This window comes from Rhagoletis zephyria, unplaced genomic scaffold (genome assembly GCF_001687245.7).
Source record: "Rhagoletis zephyria isolate East Lansing unplaced genomic scaffold, Rhagoletis_zephyria_1.1 Rzeph_scaffold_00093, whole genome shotgun sequence".
Lineage (NCBI taxonomy): Eukaryota > Metazoa > Arthropoda > Insecta > Diptera > Tephritidae > Rhagoletis > Rhagoletis zephyria.
Window position 1 is genome coordinate 413,364 of NW_016157177.1, and position 22,158 is coordinate 435,521.

The 22,158-nt window shown below is 32.2% G+C and overlaps 1 protein-coding gene across 2 annotated transcripts in view; it reads right to left on the reverse strand.

Moving 5' to 3' along the window:
• The window catches only part of Msr-110 (DUF3736 domain-containing protein Msr-110), a 52,863-nt gene that overhangs the window by 13,825 nt on the left and 16,880 nt on the right, over window positions 1–22,158 (reverse strand). The window contains exons 3-4 of one of the 2 annotated variants that reach the window (XM_017631640.1): window positions 20,194–20,223; window positions 12,470–12,667 (exon numbers count right to left, since the gene is read on the reverse strand). In XM_017631640.1, the coding sequence (XP_017487129.1) occupies window positions 12,470–12,667; window positions 20,194–20,223 (228 nt within the window). The remainder of the gene's footprint in view (window positions 1–12,469; window positions 12,668–20,193; window positions 20,224–22,158) is intronic. The other variant, XM_017631650.1, reaches the window with a different exon arrangement.

Genomic DNA, 22,158 nt, shown 5'->3' on the forward strand with positions numbered 1-22,158 from the left:
CCTGCTGTTGAATCATACCAATTATTTGAATCTAACTTTAACGCCGGCATTTAAGTTAATATGAATTCGTATTCAAAATCAGTGTTGCATTTTCCATATTTATTGTATTTTGTAACCACTTGAATGGGCTATAAGACTGCATACCAAACAATTTTCTAAAAATTCTGATTAAAAATTTTTAAATTTTGGGAAAAATTTGTTGAATTTTTATAATTTTTGTACGAAATTTGCAATCTGGATTTATATGTTGTTTATTGTACAACTAGCTAGACTTTTATTAAAAAATATTATATATTTAATAAATCGGTATATGTATGTAAATATTTGAAGCTTCGAAGATAATATAATAACGTAATGAAGATAACGATTGAAACTCTCGATACTACATTTTTAATTGCATTTTCTTCATAAAAAATTAAGAAATTTGTAATCTTCTACGTAGATATTAACCATTTCTTGTAAAATGCTAAATTGTAGGTACAAGTATTTTGTTTAAGGTTGGGCTATTAAAAAAACAGAAAGGTATCAAGTATGGTAAAGACCTTGTTAATATATTTCGCCATACTGCAAGAAAAATGAGTAATGAGTTCATTTTTACCACTAAAACAGATAAACGTATTCTTCATGTACACATGTGTGATGTGCAAAACAAGTTAGTGCAAACAGCTCAGTCTCATAAATTTTGATTTTTTTTTAGTATGAAGTTTTCAGTAATTTATGTCCACAGTACGACACCATTGTTACACATATACTCATTTACATATGTACACCAAACATTCGTTTCGTCTCATTTCTTTGAATTGTAACCCCTTTTTAAACAGCATCTTTATCGTAAAAATTTTGAATATGCAAATAAGTATTTTGTTTATGAGCTTTGTGTATCATTTCACAATTCGAGGAAAAATGAAACTTTAAATAAAGCAAATTTAATATGTGCGCAAATATTTTAAACACATGTGAAATACTGAACGTCTTTTGACATCAACAATTGAGTAAAAATTTAAAAAATATGTATGTGAGCAAATATGTATGGTTTGTATAGTATAAGTACGAGTTTATTTAAGTGTATGTATGTATGTTAGACCATACCACCTTACAAGCAAAGAAAAAATTATTTTTTGCAGGCAATTTCGAAAAGAACTTTTTTTGGCTAAACCTACATTCGGCAATAAAAAAAGATTTTTCTGGAATAATCAAAAACTCCTTAGCAAAGGTTTAATGATGTTTAGCGAGCTTTCATCTACTGACATTAGGGTTGTACGTTAGTTTTGTAGAAACCGAGATCTGGTGGGTAAGTACCAGAACGGTGTGCTTAAGGTCAATGAACTTTGGAATAAAAAAATTTTCTCCTCGACACAAAAACATTTATATATATTTGGTTTAAAATGCGACTCTAAATGCCAGAGATATGAAGAAAAATGTAAAAAGGCGACGCCTACGTTCGGCCGATTTTATTTTTTCTGGTATGGCCTAATGTACTTGTATGTATAGGGACGAAGGAGATCTGAAAACTTCGTTGCAGATTTCGCTACCTGTTTGCCTAATTAGAGTGTAGCTGCTAATAAGTGCGTTCACTTAATTTGGGTGCCTTGTATGAACGGCACATTTTCAGGTGAATACTCAGCGCTAATTTGTACAAAACGTTCGAAAGGAGGCTGATTTGGTAACTTTTGGTTACAATAATGATTTTACATCAGAAATTAATCAACAAAAATAAATAAAAAACTGAAAATTATGGGGTTAAAAGAATAAAGTATACTTTTCCGTAGTACAAATTCTTAGAGATTTATTAAAAATAATGCACGATTTAGTACTAATTAACATTTTTTTTTCTAATTTCCATTTACAAAAATATTGCGCTTTAACTCATTGAAATATACGGACTTTCGGTTCATTAAAACTGTTTGTTGGTGATGGTTATTACTTACCAGAGGAAGAAAACTTGAGGTAACCAAAATTAATGCTACCACTTGGAAATTCGCTTAAAACACCTTTGTAAAACTTTTTTTTATATATATATGTAAGTATGTAAATAAATCATGAACTTGTTGAAGTAGGGCAGGGCCGGCGAACCTTTATACATATACGTGCCATTATTTCCAAAGAAATATTCAATGTAGCCATGACGTGCCAACAAGAAATGATGACTTATCACCGTTCTTGGGGACATTAATTGGCACACAAATCGTACAAAAAAACTTAAAAGAACGAATTAAGCGTCTCTTAAATGAATCAGTGTACCTCACGTGCTAACCGGTAAGGATGGCGAAACCATGCTTTTCACACAATGCTTGTTGATGAATGATGTACTGGAACTCAATAATCGAATCTCTTTTGTGGATTTTTTTTTTAACACTTATCAGCATTATTGTGGGGTGTGAATAGATCTAGCACTGAACGTATATAATTTAAACGAAGAAAGAAACTGTTGCGATTAGGTAGTAACTACTACTAGGAATTGAGGAATTGGGTCCGAAACTATTTCGTTGCGTGTCATCAATGGCTCGCGTGCCTTTGGTTTGCCAGCCCTGAACTAGGTGATCTAAAGCATTTTTGCAATTAAATTTTTGAAGTTAAGTCAAAGCTTCAACACTCAAAGCCTTTTCCAGTGGAAGGAAATGCGTTTAGTGAAAATGATATAAGTTCGCTTATATACTGGAATGTCTTTTAAATTAGGCAATGATAAGTCCCTAACATCGTGCTTTATTTGGTTTTTAATGGCTTTTAGCATACCAACGTGGTTAATTGACAAAATTCTAATTTTAGTGCTTATTTATTTACTTTGCACTGAAGACTTCCTGTTTAGCAAAAAGTAAATATAAATACATACTAATGTAAATTAGACGCACGTGATTTTAACCGAAATCATGACAAGGAATGTCAGAAAATCACTTTTTCGCACGCTGAGTACTTACTCGTTTTTTTTTGTTTGTTTATTATTTATATGTTAAAGCGTAGTTGTTCACATTTTTAAATACATATGTGTACCTAAAATAAATAAGTACGTACATTCATAAATATTTTTAGTGTTAGACTAAAATGACTGACAACTAATCCAAAATGGAGTTCAGTGAAGCGTTCAACCTTGAATTTTTTGTGATTCAAGGCCATATGAGTGATGAAATATGTACTAAACAAGTTATATTTCTTGCGATAACTAAACGCAGGCAAAGGAAATATGTAGTAGGAGTGTGTATGAGGTTGACTTATACAAAAATGTATACAAAGAATTGAGTATATCTGAATATTCTGATATAGAAATATTATTAAAAAATGCTTACATGTACATCTTCATAATGAATGCAAAAGCTTTTTGTTAGTAATCTGTTAGCAATGATCATTAAACAGATCATCTAAAAAATAATCAAAACCATTTAGAAAACTTCCTTCATCAATCAACAAACTTCAGCTGAACCTACAAATGACCACTGGATTTTCCATGACGAAGACTTGCTGAGTGTAAGACAATCTGCCAAAGCAAATAAGCTGCCAATAAGCAAAGATTTAGAAAGTGGTGTACTTTGGAAAGCAAAATGTTTAATCCTTCGAAGTATGCCGGCAATTAAGAGAAGTTGAAAGAGTAGCAAGATTCGTTGCCACAAAATATAATGACCCAAAAATCGAGGTTGTTTCTGATGTACAGTTGGAAAAAACGGTTCGCAATTAAATATTCTACCAACTCTCTCCCACAGCCACCACATGCAATTCTAATTAAAAATATTTAAACAAAAAAGGCTTATCCTAAAAAAAAATAAAAATTAGAAAATAATGCGAAGTTTTTTTTTCTACCTACGGTAGAATACTTATTTGAAAAATTGCAATATTAATTAATTAAAATCACTACAGCAGCACTACTTAGCTACTAGTTAGTTATGGGTTTTGCTGCATAAATAATATAGACATACACATCCACATGTACGAGTATACATAAATACCTTTGAAGAATTAAAGGAAGCTTCGTGTACATAAAATGCATATGTATCTGTAGTATAAGTAAACATATATACATATTTATAGGTGTATTCCAAAAAACAAAAAAAAAAAAATATGTCAGCACTTAACTCTGGCACGCTTCCCATGTACAATCGTCCGCAATTTCGAGCGAGTGGTTACGTCATTTCTCATTTAAATATTCAACACGTAAGTATGTATTGAGTAAGTATGTACATATGTACATAGCTAAGTACGAATCAAAATTTGTATGCAATACAAAATAGACAAGCGAAATTGGCAAATTATAATTATAAATATGTATCGCAAATTTAATCTAAAATATAAAGCTCATTAGAGATACTACGATATACAGATGTACATAGCTAAAAGCCAATCAGCGCTATGTCATGTATTTTCAACTTTATCGATGGCAATCAAATATTTAGGATTGATGAACAATTTGCAATTTAATGAATTTCTACCGAAATGGGTCGAATAGACCCCATCATGGGAGGCGTTAAATGGTTAAAGTTTTATTACAAAATAATTGCCCGCTAGTTTTACTTTATACTGAAGACAATAATTCGATATGTACATATATAATGTATTTTTAATAGAGACCTACGTACATTTATGACCCATTACCATTACCATTACAACAAAAAGAACATTTACGTATATTTTGTGATTGCTTCTGGTATCTAAAGTGTTAAAAAAAAAGTCTACGGTTTTGAAATATCATAGTGAGCGATGTGAAGTATAAAAAAAAATTAAAATAAAAAAATTGAATTTTCTTTCTTTCATTCCAGCAGCATGAATACATTCTCTGCAGGGCCCAATAACCAGCGTTTATGCTCGTGAGTTAAAGCAAACGTGCCAGCGCCCGGTTTTCAAGCGTTTTTTTTTTAAAGATTTTTTTTGAAAAAAAAATAAAAAATTATTGAAAGCTTAGAGACCAAAACATTTGAAAAAAAAATCAAAATAGCTGCTCTGCTGATACTACCAGTTTAATATGCCTTGGCCCTACCCACAATTTCATCGTCTGTGATGCGTACACTGAGAAAAGAGTTTAGTTACGGCAACTAAATATGTTTTTCTCAACACATCATTTGATTACAGTTACATTATTTGGTTACAGTTACCGAATCATGTGTTGAGAGAAATAAATTTAGCTTTCTGAGTGTAGTAAAAATTATTTTCTTTTTCTTCTGCATACTGCCGACATTTTCATTTAAATTTTCTACTTATAAAGCAGTTAAATTTTTCTTTATTTTTCATAAATTTGGGTGTTAGAATTTATTTTGTCTCACTGATTTCGAAATTAAATCTATACCTATTTTTAGCAGTCGATCGTGGAAAATCTGGCCGGACGCTTACTATATCAACGCCAAAAGGCTAGAAGCTGTGGACAGTTGCAAACGGTAAGAAATAAACGCTCCCAGAAGGCCTCTTTTATTCAAATTTTGTCGACTGGGCATTACACACACGTACATACGTATTTATATTCCCAATTTTAAAAACATATCTTACTTCGACATAACACCAATTTTCTAAGCAACAGCTTACTATTTGCTACAGCACAAAAATCTTACATAATCATGGCGCAGCAAAAATAGTATTGGTACATATGAACAAGTATGTATATAAGCACATTAATACCCCCAAAAATATTTGACTGTGTATAAATCACTAACAATATTTCTCGACACGCTTTGTTGAAACTTTTGCTTTTGACACAAGTAGGTAGTATGTAGTATGTACTTGTATGTCGTATGTATGTGAATTCAATCGAAAGACTTAAGCGAGCAACTCACAGCGGCTTTATTGCTAATACAGCGAACAGATGTTACGCTAACAATTTCATTAAAATCGTATATGAGCTAATACAAATGTGTGTGTGTGTGTGTGTATTTATCCATGTTGATTGTGTTGTAAATTGTTATTGTGCAAATTTGAGATATGTTTTTGTATACATACGATGCATGTACATATGTAATACTGGAGACTTCTAACATACATAGTGAATATCGCTGAGTGCCATAATGGCATAATAAAAAATACAGTGACTCAAACAAGAGTTCACATATTCACGAAAACCATATAAATCAAAGTTTCAAACTTTATACAAAATGTAGAAAACTTTAACAAATTTTCATCAAAATTTCGAAACTTTAAGTTTGACTTTTTAGATATTTTTTTGCGGTAAGGCCCTTCATACCTCACAAAATTTAGTAATAAAGTATATGTTTCAAGCGGCTAAAATATAACGTTGATTTAAATTTTTTATGTTTTTTTTTGCTGGCGGCACTTTGCACTTTGTTCCATATAAACATGAATTTCTTACAGAATAAAATGCGCAAGACCGTTCGAAAAAAAGTATAAAAAAAATTAACAGTCCCAAAAGACCGGCAGCAAAAAAATATAAAAAGCTTTCTAAAAAACTCAAACTAAAGTGTACGAAATTTTTACGAAAGTTCGAAACTTTGATTTATGTAAATACATATGTATGTATGAATATGTTTTTGGTTAATGCACGGACAATATTTTTATACAATATTATAGAAGCATTACAAAAGATGTTTAACTTAAAAAACATTGTGAGTATTTAAAAGAAAAACAACAAGTGAACACTTGTTTGAGTCACTGTATATGCATCCATAAAGGCGTAGACTTGCATGCATATGTTTGCTGCTTTGACGTTTATGCTCTTGCTATGTATTAATATACAAATACATATATACATACTATACAATGTTATACAATATGCACTCGAAACATACTTTCATATGTACATATGTATTTATATATATCTATGTATAGTATATGTATGTATGTAGATACCAAAATACTATACATAGTTATATATGCACGTTAATACCTATCTATGTAACCATATTACAGCGCTCCATGCATGTAACGCCTCGGTTCAATGCAGTTCAATTTGTGGCTAACTGCTTGTACGCTACATGCTCGGCTAGTGTTTCGTTTGATCTCTGGCATTTGTGGCTGTTGCTTTGGCATTTGCGCACACACATACAAAGACGCCGAATTACAGCCATATAGTATATGTATTTCGTATGTCTGTACATACATATATGTACATACATTTATTATGCTGCCTTTCGTTCCATGCAAAAAAAAAATCCGTTCTACTTCAACAAGCGAGTTATAAAATTTGATAGATTTTATAATTTCAAACCGAATACTTCGGATCAATTAGTTTTGCGTCATTCTTGCGGTTACACCATATTAAAAAAAATAAAATAAAAAACTAATAAAATTTTTCCGCTTAAAAAATTCTATATAGTCTGGAAAATATTTGCAGCGCTTCCCTACTATGGAATTCAAATTGCTTAAGAAGTTAGAGTAGTCAGAAGTGAGAGTGACAATTTTCTCGAGACTACTTTTTCGAACTGGTTTACGCGATATAAAAATTGCAAACATTTTTTGAATTTGGTGAATTTTCGAGAATTTTGCACAAAGTTTTAAACTTTGAGCGAATAAACTTGAAAATAGCATAAACATTTGACCACTGTTTCTAATCATTAATTGTCATTAATGCACATTGTCATTTATTTGTTATGAAATTTTTGGGGCAATTTGTAAAAGCTCCAATACAGATATTTAAGTGCCCATTTAAAAATGGGCTTTAAACAGTGTCATAACATTAAAAACATTAAACGATTTTCATAAGAATTTTCAACGCTCTCTAGCTCCTGAATGACATCAAATCGACCCAAATTATTTTAGAGGTAGCCATAAACACATAACCTGTTTTTCTTAAGAGTTAACAACTTTTTTGTGAGCCGTCCTAATGCACATTCATAAACATGTGCAATGTTGCTTCGAAAAAAATGATTTCTGCATTTTGTAACGGTGTATAATGTACATATATATTTTCTGCTTTGTATGTATACATTAGGGTGCATCACTCTCCATCAAAAAAAAAATAATCGGTACTGTCTTTCCATGGGATTATAAAACTGATTATATGTTAGGACCTCCGCCAAAATACTTAGGAATAATATTAAGATTAGCGTTAGCTAGACACAGTAATTTTCATTTCCTGCAAAATTTTTTTTTTTTTTTTTATAAATAAAAAGAATTAAATTTTTTTTTTAAATCAACTCAGATGATAGAAGGGTTAAAGCTTAAAAGGTTCACATAAAAATGTATGAACATTTTATCAACGGGATTAAAATAGTGAAATTTTTGTGGCTATTTTCAAATCGGTCCAACTAACGTAAATCTTAAAATGTTCCCAAAATATTTTGCGGAAGTCTTAAAATATAATAAAATTTATATTTTCGGTGGAAGAACAGCAACATTTTTTTTTTGTTGATGCACCCTAGTATAAACAGCATCAAAACTTATTTGTGTGTGCATATGCATAATATTACATCTGTACCTTTGTGTACCATGTAACATGTTTTTTTCCTTCTTCTTACATTGCAATTGCGTATTTACTATTTAGTTGTGTGGTTTTTGCCATTTTTGGTAGCGTTTGCAATTTATTGCAACATTTCACTGTACAAGTAAATTGCTTTCACTTCAACATGCCACAAGGTTTGCCAACAGCACTTACATACATATTTATTTATTAAATGAGAAAAAAGCGGCGTGTAACTGCACTTAAATTTTATTCGATTAAAAATTTGTGTATTTGAAAAAAAAAATAAAATAGTTGTCACAAAGGTGTACATATGTATCAAGCAAGCTGGCGTGTGTGATTTACTCACAATCACAATCATCAACAGCATCATGATCGCCATCATCCACATCAGCAACTTAATGGGTGGTTGTCATATCTGCCCGTAACTACAAACAAACTGGCTACCGCTCGAGTATTCAGAGTATTCACCTGGTGCTGGTTGCGCCTGCATCGTGCCTGCTAACTGGCATTTGGCATTGCTTGCTTTGGTGTCTGACGACTGGTGCCTGGTGCCTGGTACCTGCTGCCGGCGGTACACTTACGCGCTGCCTCACACACCTCAGACCTCAACATTATTATTTACACAAAATTATGGGAATTTTTCTACTACTGATTGCAATTTATTTCGCTTTCGTTTTCATCTTTTCCATTATATTTTCAATTTTCCACTTTAACCACATTACAGCGCATTGAAATTAGCAACGCGAATTATTTTCTAGTTTAACCAGCCAGTTTGTACTAGTTTTGTGGCGAATTTAATACAAATTGCATAGACGCTATTGCGCAGTTTACATGGGTGGGACTTTATGTTTTATGTGGGCATTTGATACAATTTATTAAAATTTAGAAATCTTTGTGTGGTTGACTTCGGATTGGTAAATTTATGAAGTGGGAAAATGTTGTTTTATTTTTGATTTTCATGTTCCCAATAAGAAATCAAGCAGTCAAGCGTGCTTACATATGTATGCATGAGCAGTTATAGCAAGAAAAAAACAGGAAAAAAGCTCGCTCTTGGACTGCATTTCTGTGATAAAAAAGACACCTCGCACGGAAAACTGGCTTGAAGAATATAACGGATTTATTGTGTACGCTATTTTCCATCATAGCAATTCGTCTAATCCTAGAAGACTGAAGGTAGGAAGTCTATATGCTTAGCCTTTGGACACATTGAACCGATACCCTTATTTCGTGTTTTTGAAACAGACTCAGATTCAAGAAATAGCAGAGAGCAAAAGCGGCGGAGATCATTTGACCAGATTCCGATACATATGATAATCCTTAGTTTATCTTTAGCCAAGTTAATAAGAAGCCTCTACCTTGTACCTCCTCAGTCTGCTTTTAGCTTGGTAAGATGCTGTGATGCTTCGCCAGTGTTGTTCTTTCAGTTCTATTATCTACAGTGGCGGTCAAAAATGGATGAATGGCGGTTCGTTTTTAATATTTACAATGTTTTTCCAGCTAAGATTTTTTTTATACTTTTTTTTTAAATATGGTTCATGCTTTAACAAAAACTGCAAAAATCACACTTTCAAACTTAACACAGGTCTTAGAAAAATTCCACAAATTTGTATCTAAATTTCGAGCTTTTTAACGAGAATTTTTAGAAATTTGCAGTTAACAAGCTTATAAAATTCTAGTAGAATAAGTGCAAGTTTTGAGCGGCTAAAAATTCGCATTGACTTTTAATAATTTTTTATAGTTGACAGCGTTTTGCACTTTTTTCCATATAAACATGAAATTTTTGTGAAAGAATATGCGCGAGAAAAATATAAATTATTAAAAATCAATGCGAATTTTTAGCCGCTCAAAACTTGAATATTAGAAAGCTATCTAAAATATATCCGCTAAGCCAAGCGACAATCGAAAATGTGGAGTTGTGGCATAAATCTGGATCACCAGGAGTGGATCAAGTAGTGGCGCCATTTTCTTCTATCAACTGCCACGGTGGGATAAATTGCCGGCGTTTGCCTGAAGCAATTTTGTTGCTTACGATTTTAAGTAAGTTTTACGTAAGCAAATTGGTGGTACAGTAATTTAAGTGATACGAAATATTTTTACTTTATAGACTTTCAAATATGTATAGCATCGTGGCATTTTGCAACGAAAAAAAAATATAAATTAGTTTAATGTACATATACATAAATACACATGTGTGCATTTGTATGGCATGTTTTGGAATTCCTTGCCTATAAAGTAAAATTGAAATTGAAATTGAAAATGAAATTCATCTTTATTTAGTTTTTATATGCATATATCGCTTTTAGAAACATATGTATGTATGTATAAAGTATATAAATAATAAAAAAAAAAACAAATCACTCCATTCTAGGCAATGTGATGAGCTTCATTCTTTTCAATGCACATTTTAATATTCAATTCGTGTTTGGAAGATTTGCAATTAACAATTAGATAGCTAACTGAATTTTACTATTCATTTAAATTTTTCATTGAGATAAGTGAATAATACACATGTAAGTATGTAGTATTTCTAGAACGATAAATATCTGAATAGAAGTCACCAACAACAGGCATGGAAAAAATTGAATTAAAAATCTGCTAATTTGCATTAAATGAGATACATATATATGTATACAGGATGTTGAAAATGCTACATTTGCGACTTGCTTGGAAAGAAGAATTTCAAAGAATGAAATGACAGTCTTAATATTTTTGTAAAAACAAAAGGCTAATTAATTAACTCAGACTATTATCAGATTTTTTTTTCGATAATTTTGTTTTAATATATGTATACAAAAAATTTTAAGTTTTCGAAAATAATTCGAACAAAGGCTTAAAATTAAGCGGAAAATTAAAAGCAAGCGACTTAAATTTTTTCAAAGCATTGAAACTCATAATATACTGCCCAACATAATGACGATTTTTTTATTTTTTACAAATTAATTTGAGTTATTTTTTTTATAAAAACTGCTCGGCTATAAAGGAGGCTATAGACGAATTTTGTACTGTTTCAAAAGGTAAAGAGTGTTCAGCTTTAGTGACAGCCAGGCAGCAATTAAAGCTGTTAGTTCCATCACAATTAAGTAAAAAATTGTTCTGGACTACCGCCGATCTCTGCAAGAGAAGGCTAAGCAGAATAGTCTAAATCTCATTTGGAAGTACGACGAAGCAGATTATTCCGGGTAAAGAACGCATTGGTATGTCCTTCGCCAATTGCAAGCAGCTTTTAAGAGAATCTATCTATACTCGCGCGAGCGAGAGATGGATGCAAACTACGACCAGTCGAATTTCAAGGCGATCTTGGCCTAGGTGGGATCGAAAAAGGTCTCGAAGCTTATATTCTCTAAAGATGGAGGTTGTATCTCAAACAATTAGTGATCTAACCGGCCACTGCCTTTATAGGTAAACCTTCTCTGTAACTGTCCGGCATTAGCGAGGAGCAGATGGCGCTTTATGGGATATCCTTTCTTTATTGAACTTGAAAAATTGGAAGATTTAAACCCTAGGAGCCTGGCAAGCTTCGTCAAGGATTCAAAATGGTTCGGCAAGTGGGAGTGAAAACTCTTAATTCTGGTATCACAACGGGCCGCAACTCGTGGCCTACCACACGTACCTTGTTTATTCTTTAACAAAAAAAGTTTCAAACTTTGTGCAACATTTAAAACAAAATCCAAAAATCCAAAACAAATTGCAAGTTCTTTTAAAAGATTTCTTAGAAAGATTTGGAGTATGCAGTTCTATAGTCCATTGAATTTTATTTACTAAAGTGGCATTGTAATGTCAACAAGTATGTATGTTCAAATAGTTTGGCTATAATATGATTGGGAACATAAAACGCTGTGAAAAAATCCTTTTTGTTAGCAGCTTTACACAATTCTACGGGTGAAATCAAACAGCAGATGTGCATTTTGTAGCTTGTACACACTTTCGTAGTAAATTTACATACACCACAGCAGCTGTATTACACTCTAACAAGTCCGAAATTTAAACAACTTTCGTTGAATAATCGAGCATGTAATTTCGCGAATAATAAGGTAGGAAATCAGTAACCTACCTTTTAGGTAGGAAATCTACAAAAATTTTTTTTAGAGTGTAGGCTCCTCCGGCACTCATGGCCTCATTTCATTAACGTGTAGTAGTACTCACTTTGTTCACTTGCTGCAGCGTTTCCAACATCAATTCCTTCTCCAATACAGAGTCGAGAGCCTGCACCTGATCGCATGAGGCCTTGGCCTGCAAGTATGATGAGGCCAAAATGAAAGCGCCCAATATGAACGAGGACACAATAATGGTGAATGCAGTGATTTTTGCAATTTTCACCGAATTCGATTGGCGCTTGTAAGCCTGAAAGATAAAGATTAAATGCAAATGTATAAAATTAATGAAAGGACTTGAAAGAGTGGAGAATTGCCGAATTATGTGAATAGGATATGCAGTTGCAAAGTTGAAAGAAGCAAGCTATTGAAATATAAAAATACATATAAAATGTGATTCAGTTATAAACGCAATGAACTTTATTTTTATGGAGCTTTAACAAATTTACTGGTTTTACTTTGGTGATTCTTCTACTAAAGCTACTCAAATAATAGTAAAAATAAGCTGCTTTGCTTATAGATTTAGAAAGTTGATTGCAAGTTTGTATACGAGTATGTGTGTAAGAGATTAAAAATAAAAACTGCTGAAAAAATAGAATAGAAGAAAAAAAGCAACAAAGCTACTAATTAAATAAAAATAGTTGCTGCGTTTAAAAATCAGCATTTAAAAATATATACGTAAAATTCTTTACAGCACATTTTCAGCAAGTTTTTTTCACCCATTTTATTAAGCAGTTTGTAAAAAGAAAATATGCAAACAATTTTCTGAATTTGACCCTCATTTGAGTGTCACATTTACTACAATTTCAAGATCAATTTCTTTTTTACAGCATTTTGAAGTGCAAATTTGTGTATTATTTTTATTTTGTTTGTCCATTGCAGCGACTTGCTGGCGACTGAGCGCAACTTGAAACCTGCACAATGCGACCGGCAAGCAAAAAAAAAAAAATATTATAAAATAAAAATAAAAAAACTTCGGATTGTGAAAGACGCTGAAACAAAAGCGATGACAAGCACAAAATAAAGAAAAAAGACAATAACCATGAATAAGTGTAATTATACATACATATAAGTATGTATGAGAAAAAACAATAAAACCTAAATAAAAACAACAAAAACAAAACGCTTCAAATGCAGCCCAGTAGGTGCCCCATGTTTACTATAAGGTTTCAAGTTCAAAAGTGAAATTTTTAGAAAGCTCGCGTCTCATTTATTTTCAACAGAATTGAAGGTGAGACTTTGCTGTGCATAAGTACTCGAATTAGTGGCGTTTCATGGAAAAATGCGTAGCAAATGTCATTTCTTGGGAATGTACGAAGTAGGGAAATTTTTATTATTATTTTTTTATTGTTAAGCATTTTTGAATAGAGAAGGTGCTCTTACTGTGAAGAAGTTACATTCTTATAAAACTTGAAATAAGCTCAAGCGTAGAAAAATTGTTTAGTCTACATATTTTTCTCACTAATGAATTTACTAATTACAATTGTGTCGGGTATTTTAGTAATCAATTTAACAGACTTGTGGGCAGAGCACAGAGTTCATTCGAAAGTCATTAAAACGTAAAATACTACCTTCACAAACTTCTCAGATATTCTGGCTGATGAAAGCGAAGAGCATATCGTCTGCTGAGTGGAAGATCAACCTATCTCGGCAGCCAATTCAAAAATGCCCTATCTCAAAAAACTTTTCAAGAACGCCCTATTGCAGAATTTTATTGAAGAACACCCTACCTCAGAATTTGGTTGAAGAACGCCCTATCTCAGAATTCAGTTCAAAAAGGCCCTATATCACTTCGAAGTGTATTGAAAGTGTGATGAGATAGGGAGTTTTTGAATCGGCAGCTGAGATAGGGCGTTCTTCAGCCAAATTTTGAAGTAGGGCATTCTGGAAAAGTATTTTGAGCTAGCCAACTACTTAGTTGGCTATGTCGAGACATTTCGAAACTTGGGCTGTCTGCCACTCTCATACCACTGTGCGTCGTTGCCCAATTAATTTTCAATTCATCCAGATATTCACTTTCGACTTCACGCATTCAAGTGAATGTAAATACATTCACATATTCCTATTCACATGGGTAATGGTAGATAATGCAATAAACTGGTAAGCGTGAGAGGAGATTATTGGTTTTTCAAAATTTCTTCGCATTAGTAATAGCCTCGCGATTGCACACCTAATGTAAATATTATTACATCTGTATGTACATACCCACAAATAGTAGGTGTTTGGGTGTATGTATGCTTATTTGCACATAAATACATATGTATTTTACTAGCGTGCGAAAAACTAATATCATCACTAAAATTTGCCTTTATTATTATCTCGGCTTGTTTGTTGCGTCATACAAAAATTTAGGATCGCTACATGCACGCATCGAATGGCTTGCGAAACGATGAGCATAAAAGGAGATGGCGCTACGTGCTAAACGCTTATTATTTAACAACCTGCTGTAATGTCTGGCAAAAGTGTCTACAACACAATAATATTACTATCAATTTTATCGTAACTACAATCATTTCCCACTTCTCCAAAACAAAAAAAAAAAAAAACAAACATGTTTCCAAATTCGAATTCAGCAATAGCTTTTATAAGCTTCACTACGCAGTTGCCAAATTGCAAATAAAAATGCATACACTGCCGGCAAAAAGTATTGGCACAGCAAATTTTTCACAATATATGTAACAATTTTTTTTCTAATAATTTTGCACAATTTTTTTATAAAAAAATGGTTCATTCTACAACAAAAAACATAAAAATATAATTCCTAAACATTGTGCAAAACTCAATTTAGCAAATTTTCTTGCAAATTTTCAACTTTTAAATCAGATTTTTTGGAATTTTTTCGAGTATGCAGATTTGTTGCAAAATTTTGTTATAATAAAGTACAAGTTTTAGGTAGCTAGGAATTACCGTTAATTTTTGGAAATCTTTTTTCACGCAGTAAAATTTTTTCATTCTTTAAATTTTTTCAACAAAAAAATTCTCAAAAAGCAATACGATTTTTGACTAACTCCGAACTTGCATTTTTAAAATTTTTAGAATTTAATGGGCTGCAAAACTGCATTCTCAAAAAAATTCTAAAAAATCTGACTAAAATTTTAAAATTTGCATTAAAATTTGCTGAATTTTCGTGAGTTTTGCACAAAGTTTAGGAATTATATTATAAAAGTTGGCGGAAAAGTATTAGAAAAAAATTGTTGCATATATTGTGAAAAATTTGCTGTGCCAATACTTTCTGCCGGCAGTGTAAGTACATCTATCAATACATTAACACTTGTGTATACAATCAGCCAACTGCCTACAGCAACTACTACCACTCTACGCCCCCTCCTTCACTCATTCCAGATGCGTTCGATGATCAGCTAATGATTATTTCATAACTCCTTCTGGGTAGTGCCAAAACGAAAATGTTTACTTTACTATTATGGTGGCTAAAAGCATACATATGCACGCTGTATACATATGCAAACAACATACTACTATACAGAAATATGTACGTATATATGTATGTATGCAGCTAGGCGCGTTATAGTCGTTATGGCCTTTTTCGACACCACGCACCTAACGGACAAGCGCTTGCTTACAAAATACTAATAGTCTACCACCCAGTGGGAAAAGTAGTAATGCATTACATGCGTGATAAATAATGTAATATATTCCTTATAAGTTTTAGATTCATCTACTATTTAATATGTAATCAGCATTCGTTCTAATGTATCCAAAAAATTCAAAAAAATGCATATTAAATCGCATACATTCCTTGATTACTAGGTAATGCTGAATTGAACGCCTTATTTTTTATAGCACATCGCCGTAGGAAAAATAATGCATTTTCGAATGCGAAAATTACTGTTTTACTGGTTTTATTTTTTTGTTTGATTACCATACATTACATTTTCCCACTGGGCAGCTTCATTCTACTGTTATATAATCTTCATATAAGTCTGTATACGACTATATTACACTTATGCGTAGCCACTCTTAGCTGTTATTGCGTAATGCATTTGTCATACATATCATCACAAACATACTTCTTTAGTTTAGTGATTGTAGACTCTGGCTTACGTAAAGTGAATGGCATGCAGCTGTCGTCAGGCTGCTCTTTACTTGATCGAACGCGAGTGCGCATCCTCTTAAGTCGGATTTAGTGACACCTCACGTGTTATACAGCGTGCATGCCAAACATATTGCTTAGTTAGCTATCAACCATTGATGCTATTATTTCTTTTTTTTTAATGTAAGACACTCCCTCACTTCTCGAGCTGTATATGTACAAGCATGCCGCACATTAAATTGGCATTTCGTAAAAAACACTTAAAGCAACTACTTGAATGGGGAGTGTAATGCTAATAGCTAATGGGAAAATATGTACAAAAATAAATATTTCAACACATACAAATACGCTTGCACTTATTTAGCGCCATAAAAGCTTACTTAGAGGTAGCTACAATCAGCGCTTTACATTGTTTTTGAGCTGACTTGGGTGTTAATTAGCTTCTTTTAATAGAGAATGAATGATTTTTGCATAGAAAAATTTTTATTAATAAGTTAGCAGCAAATTTTTGTTAGAAACTGATTACACTGTGCAATAATTTCAGGGTCATTATCTGGGGGACATTTTTTTACGGCCGTATTAAATTTGCTATTTTTTGTCTGAGTGTTTTTAGAATAAGTAAGAAAAAATTAGCGGTAGGGCCAACAGTGGGCTCACATCATGTGTAACTCAGGTTATGATGATTGCCATACTGATGACCCAAATCCCGAACCCTCACCTTCGAAAGGGCTTAGAGTTATATTTATGAACAAAATATAAAATGAAGCAATAAAAGGTTGTTGCATATTTTAAGGAGAAATATTTGCTTTTTATTATCTGTGTACTTTTACGTTCTTTGTATAAAGATTTTGTCTGAGAATACTGCTAGTGAAAATTTCGCGTGGAATAAATTGCTAGAACAATTTAACCCTCTAGCGACCTCATAAATGCGCTTTATTCTCGTGACAGACCTAATGGGTTAAAATGTTCTACAAAAATTATTCTTCGTGAAATTTTACTATATGTACACAAACCAAATATTTCGAATTTAAACGGGTTTCTCCACTTATTTTAAAAACACTCAGGCAAAAATTACATACTTAATATGGCCGTAGAGAAAAATTTGACTTGAAAATGCAAAAAAATTGAGGTTTTACTATACATATGTATGTACATGAGTTGGAATTATTCCGCTCTCAAAAATCCTGTTGCACTGTGTAAGTTCATGCTTAATTAGTAAATTATTTATTAATAATTATTTTACACGAGATTAGCCAATTAAGGTATGGAAAAATTATATTTTGTTTGAATTTTTACTTTAAGTAAGCCTCTTAGAAAGGAATATGTATTTTTTGTAGATTTTTTAATTCCTAAGTATGTCCTTTATTCGAATTACGAAAATCTGACGATTTTTTGCATGGTGTTCAATTCTTTTTCGAATACTGTAAGACCTTTCGCAGGGAATGTGAAAGCTCAGTTGGTCCTGACTTAACTTACCTGAAGAAATAGTGAAATATTACTTAACCCAAAATCTACTGCTTCTTAAGTTTCTTATGGTAAGTTAAGTTTGGGGAGTCAAACCAAACTTTAGTACGCATGCTTGATAGCCAAATTTCAATACAGTTGTACAGTACAAATATCAAATTTTAAAACAAGCCGATTTATGTATAAAACTACTTAAAATATAATTTTTATCTTAAGAGACCCATAGTAGAATTTGGCAAACATTTTTTTTTCATAAAATCTTTTAACCAAAAATGGCGGTTAGAGGGATACAATATTCAACGAAAACTTTAGCATCAAATTTTGCTAGGGGTCAATGAATACTAAAATTATCTGCGAATTAACCATCCGTTAGGCGGACGGGTCTGGCTAGACCTTTTTCTATTTTACTTGTAAAATAAACGTTCTTGTTAATGAGCTAGCTGTCTGTAGTTTTTTGATTTTGCCTAGAATTCGATTGGCCATCCTCTAGCAAATAAATCAGGATTAAAAAGACAATAAAATAATAGTTACGAGGATATTTTGCTGCTAACGTCACGTTCGTACCTAATGGGTCCAGCTATACCGCTTTGCTACACCGTGCGATAGTCAATTTTCCACACACAAAAATTTATGTATTCGTCAAACTACGGCCAAATATGGTAAAACTGCATTTTTAGTTTTTATGTCTGTCAGGATTTTTTTTAAAAGACATTCACGCATATGTTTAATGCAAAAAATTATTTAAAAAGTTCAGTGTAATGTAGAATCACAATAAGAGAACCAAATGAACGAGAAAATTCTGTGGAATGGAAAAAAAATTTTTTTGTGAACAACGCAAATAGGTATTAAAAATGTATTTTTAACAAATTATCTTTGAAAGTCCTTGAAAGTATTCAACAGTTATTTTCGAAAAAAATTATATTTTAAGGACTAATATGTACACTGCCACACCATCGAATTTTTGCCTTCTAACTTTATCAGTTGAGTGTAAAAAAATAAGAATGCTCTTTCAATTTTCAATACCTATTTCTACTTTTTACAATTAAGTTCCTTAAAATCATATTATCTCATTATTAAATTTACACGCACCAGAATTACATAAAATTAAGCGTTACAGAAGAATTTTTTATGAGGGTCTGGCCAGACCAAAATGCTCTAAAATGGTTGTTCCGCTGAGCTAAAAAACATGTTCATCACAGATCAGATTACCTATTTTCAACTCTAATCCTAGAAAGAATGTATACACAAATATGATCGGCTGCGAAGTTTTCCCATGTAAAAATTTTCTCGTCATCTCAATTTTTAGATTAGAAATTTCCGCGCCCGATCTATATTTTTGTCTACATACATCCTTTTGGAGTGAAAAATAGGAAATCTGACCTATGATTAGCATGTTTTTTTTACACTTTACAAATCCGTTGAGCTGTTCGGAAGTGATTTGGTTACGAACACATAAAATATCTAATTTTTCTATATAATGCCGAATTTCCACTAGGCATTGAAATGACAAAAAATTTATGCCATTTAAAAAAATGCCATGTGGAAATAAACTCAATGACTATTTTTTTAATGTAATGACAAGATAATTTTTTATTGCCCGACTTTGTCATTTGCCATTTTTGCCATTTAATGCCTAGTGGAAATCCAGCATAAGAGTGGTCATCACTAGCCCAGCCTTAAACTATTAAATTGTTTTTGTTATTTTTTAGATTATCTCAACGAAAAAACATTTCTTTTTGAAAGTACCGCTACATAGCAGTAAAAGTGCAAACGTGTTAACGGTGAAAGAGTGCAAATGTGCTGAAAGGCAAAAATCAACTAAAAATGCCACTCCACATTCAAAACAAATTACAAAAGCAAAAAAATGCATACCTACATTTTAATAGGCTGCACCTTCCATATGGAGGAGAAAACCGCTACGAATACATATAAAAAATGAGTGTTGGAACAAAAAGTGCAGCGAAATGTGTGACAGAGAAAAAGAAGGTGAGATAAAAAGAAATTGCACGTACTTTGCACGGCCCAGTACGGCTATATAAACAACAAAGCTAAGTAAATATACATACACACATACATAAGTACATGGCGTAGTGCAAATAATTAATAATATTTATTTAATTTATTTTTATTTTTTTCTATTATTGTTGCGGTAAGCATATGGGAAAGGTGTCAGCGTGAACTGCTTGTTTATTCGCCGTTGAATATGTATGTATGGGTGCGGTAAGTGCGTTGGTGCGATACGAAAGAGTTAAGCAACAAACCTGTGGACTAAAGCTAGTAAACAATCCGAGCTGTCGGGTGAAGTCGGTCGGGCACGATTCAATCGAAAGGGTCAGCCGTAATTTTCAATAAAATTTCAAATTTTATACGGCGTTGGATGTTATTAAACGGATAGTTGTTGTTGTTCGTTGTAAGCAGCCATACAAAATTTTTTTATTTTTTTTATTTTTTTTTTTTGGTTTTTGGGTTGAAGATTTAGCCGCTCAAATGAAATTTTCACGATTTGGAATTTTAATTTACAAACATTTGAGCGTTGTTGATGGATGGTTGACGGTGGTTGTTGGTGGTGGTTGAGGTGGTTTTAATGGTTTTGTTTGGTGGTGGTTGAGGTGGTTGGTTGCAATAGAAGAACACCAAATTATGCATAAAAACGCACGCACACAGACAGAGGGAGAAAAAAAACAAAACAAATAAAACAAAAGTAAATTAACAAAATGGTAAAAACTTTTTTCTTTTTTTTTGTAATGGAAAATAAATTAATGAGAAAAGATAGAAATCAATTTAGAAATATGGAAAAAGTTGAATAATTGATGAACAGGTGATAAGTGTGAAATTGTGTGGAGAAACAGAGAAGATAGTCGAAGTAATGAACAATATGAAAGTATGCGGCAAAAGTAAAAGTTCGCCGCAATGTTTAATTTTGTTTGTATGTATAGTACATATACATATGTAGTAGTGCAGTGTAGTGATTATTGTGGAAAACAAAGGTCAATTAGACAGTTAATTGGTAAGATGATAAACAACTTAAACTACTACTTAGTTGCTTATTCATCATTTAGTCATTAGTTGGCTCATTAGTTAGATAATTGTATACATAGTAAGAATAGAGCACATAAACATATTTTAATGTGCATGATGATTATATATGTACATACAATTATGTGTTTACGTAAAATAAATTAATATTTTTTAGCTAACCTCGCTCGCTTGTAAGGGTGGACTTAAATATAGGGGTTTAAAGATAATAGCCGTTTGTTAGTTTGCTTGTCATGTTCGACTTCGAAATTATTTGGCCACATGTGTATGATGGCCACATGTGTATGACAGACTAAAAGGTACAAATGTTGGGAATATACAGTTGCGTTCAAAATGATGTGTCTATTTTTTTTTTTAATTAGTTTCACTTAAATTCGACCTACATACATATATATAACAGAAACTACATATCGATGGCTGAGTGGAAGATCGACCTATCTCGGCAGTCAGTTCGAAAATGCTCTATCTCAAAAAACTTTTCAAGAACACCCTATTTCAGAATTAGTTTCAAAAACGCCCTATCTCAGCTGCCGATTCAAAAACGCCCTATATCAGCATATTTTCAATACATTTTGAAGTGAGATAGGGCATTTTTGAACCGAATTTTGAGATAGGGTGTTTTTCAATTAAATTCTGAAATAGGGCGTTCTTGAAAAGTTTTTTGAGATAGAGCGATTTCGAACTGGCTGCCGAGATAGGTCGATCTTCCACTCAGCCATCGATATGTAAATAGAAGTTCTGGAGCTTGCACAAAGTTCACAAAAAGTAATCAAATTTCAAAAAATGTGATCAAAATTTCACAATTAAATTTTGTCGACGCGTTATATGGAAGAAAATGCTAAACACCTTCGACAAAAAAAAAATCAGCGATAATTTTGGCGACTTGAAGTTTACTATTTATTGCATAATCCTGATGAGATAATTTTATCTTTTGGTCAGTACTAGATCGCGTGAAAACTCATCAACCTCATCTCAAAAAAAAAAAAAATTCTCAATTCAAAGTTAAAAACAGCGAAAATCAGGGAGCCCCATGACTGGTTCGATTGTTATGAAATTTTCGTTTTGACGTAGAATACGTCTTACCTTAAGGTATGGGGGCTATGTTCAAATGTTGTAGTTGTAATTTTTAGAGCTTCACAAAAACGCTTATTGCACGAGAACTAATAAAGCGATTTCAAAGAAAAGTGTGG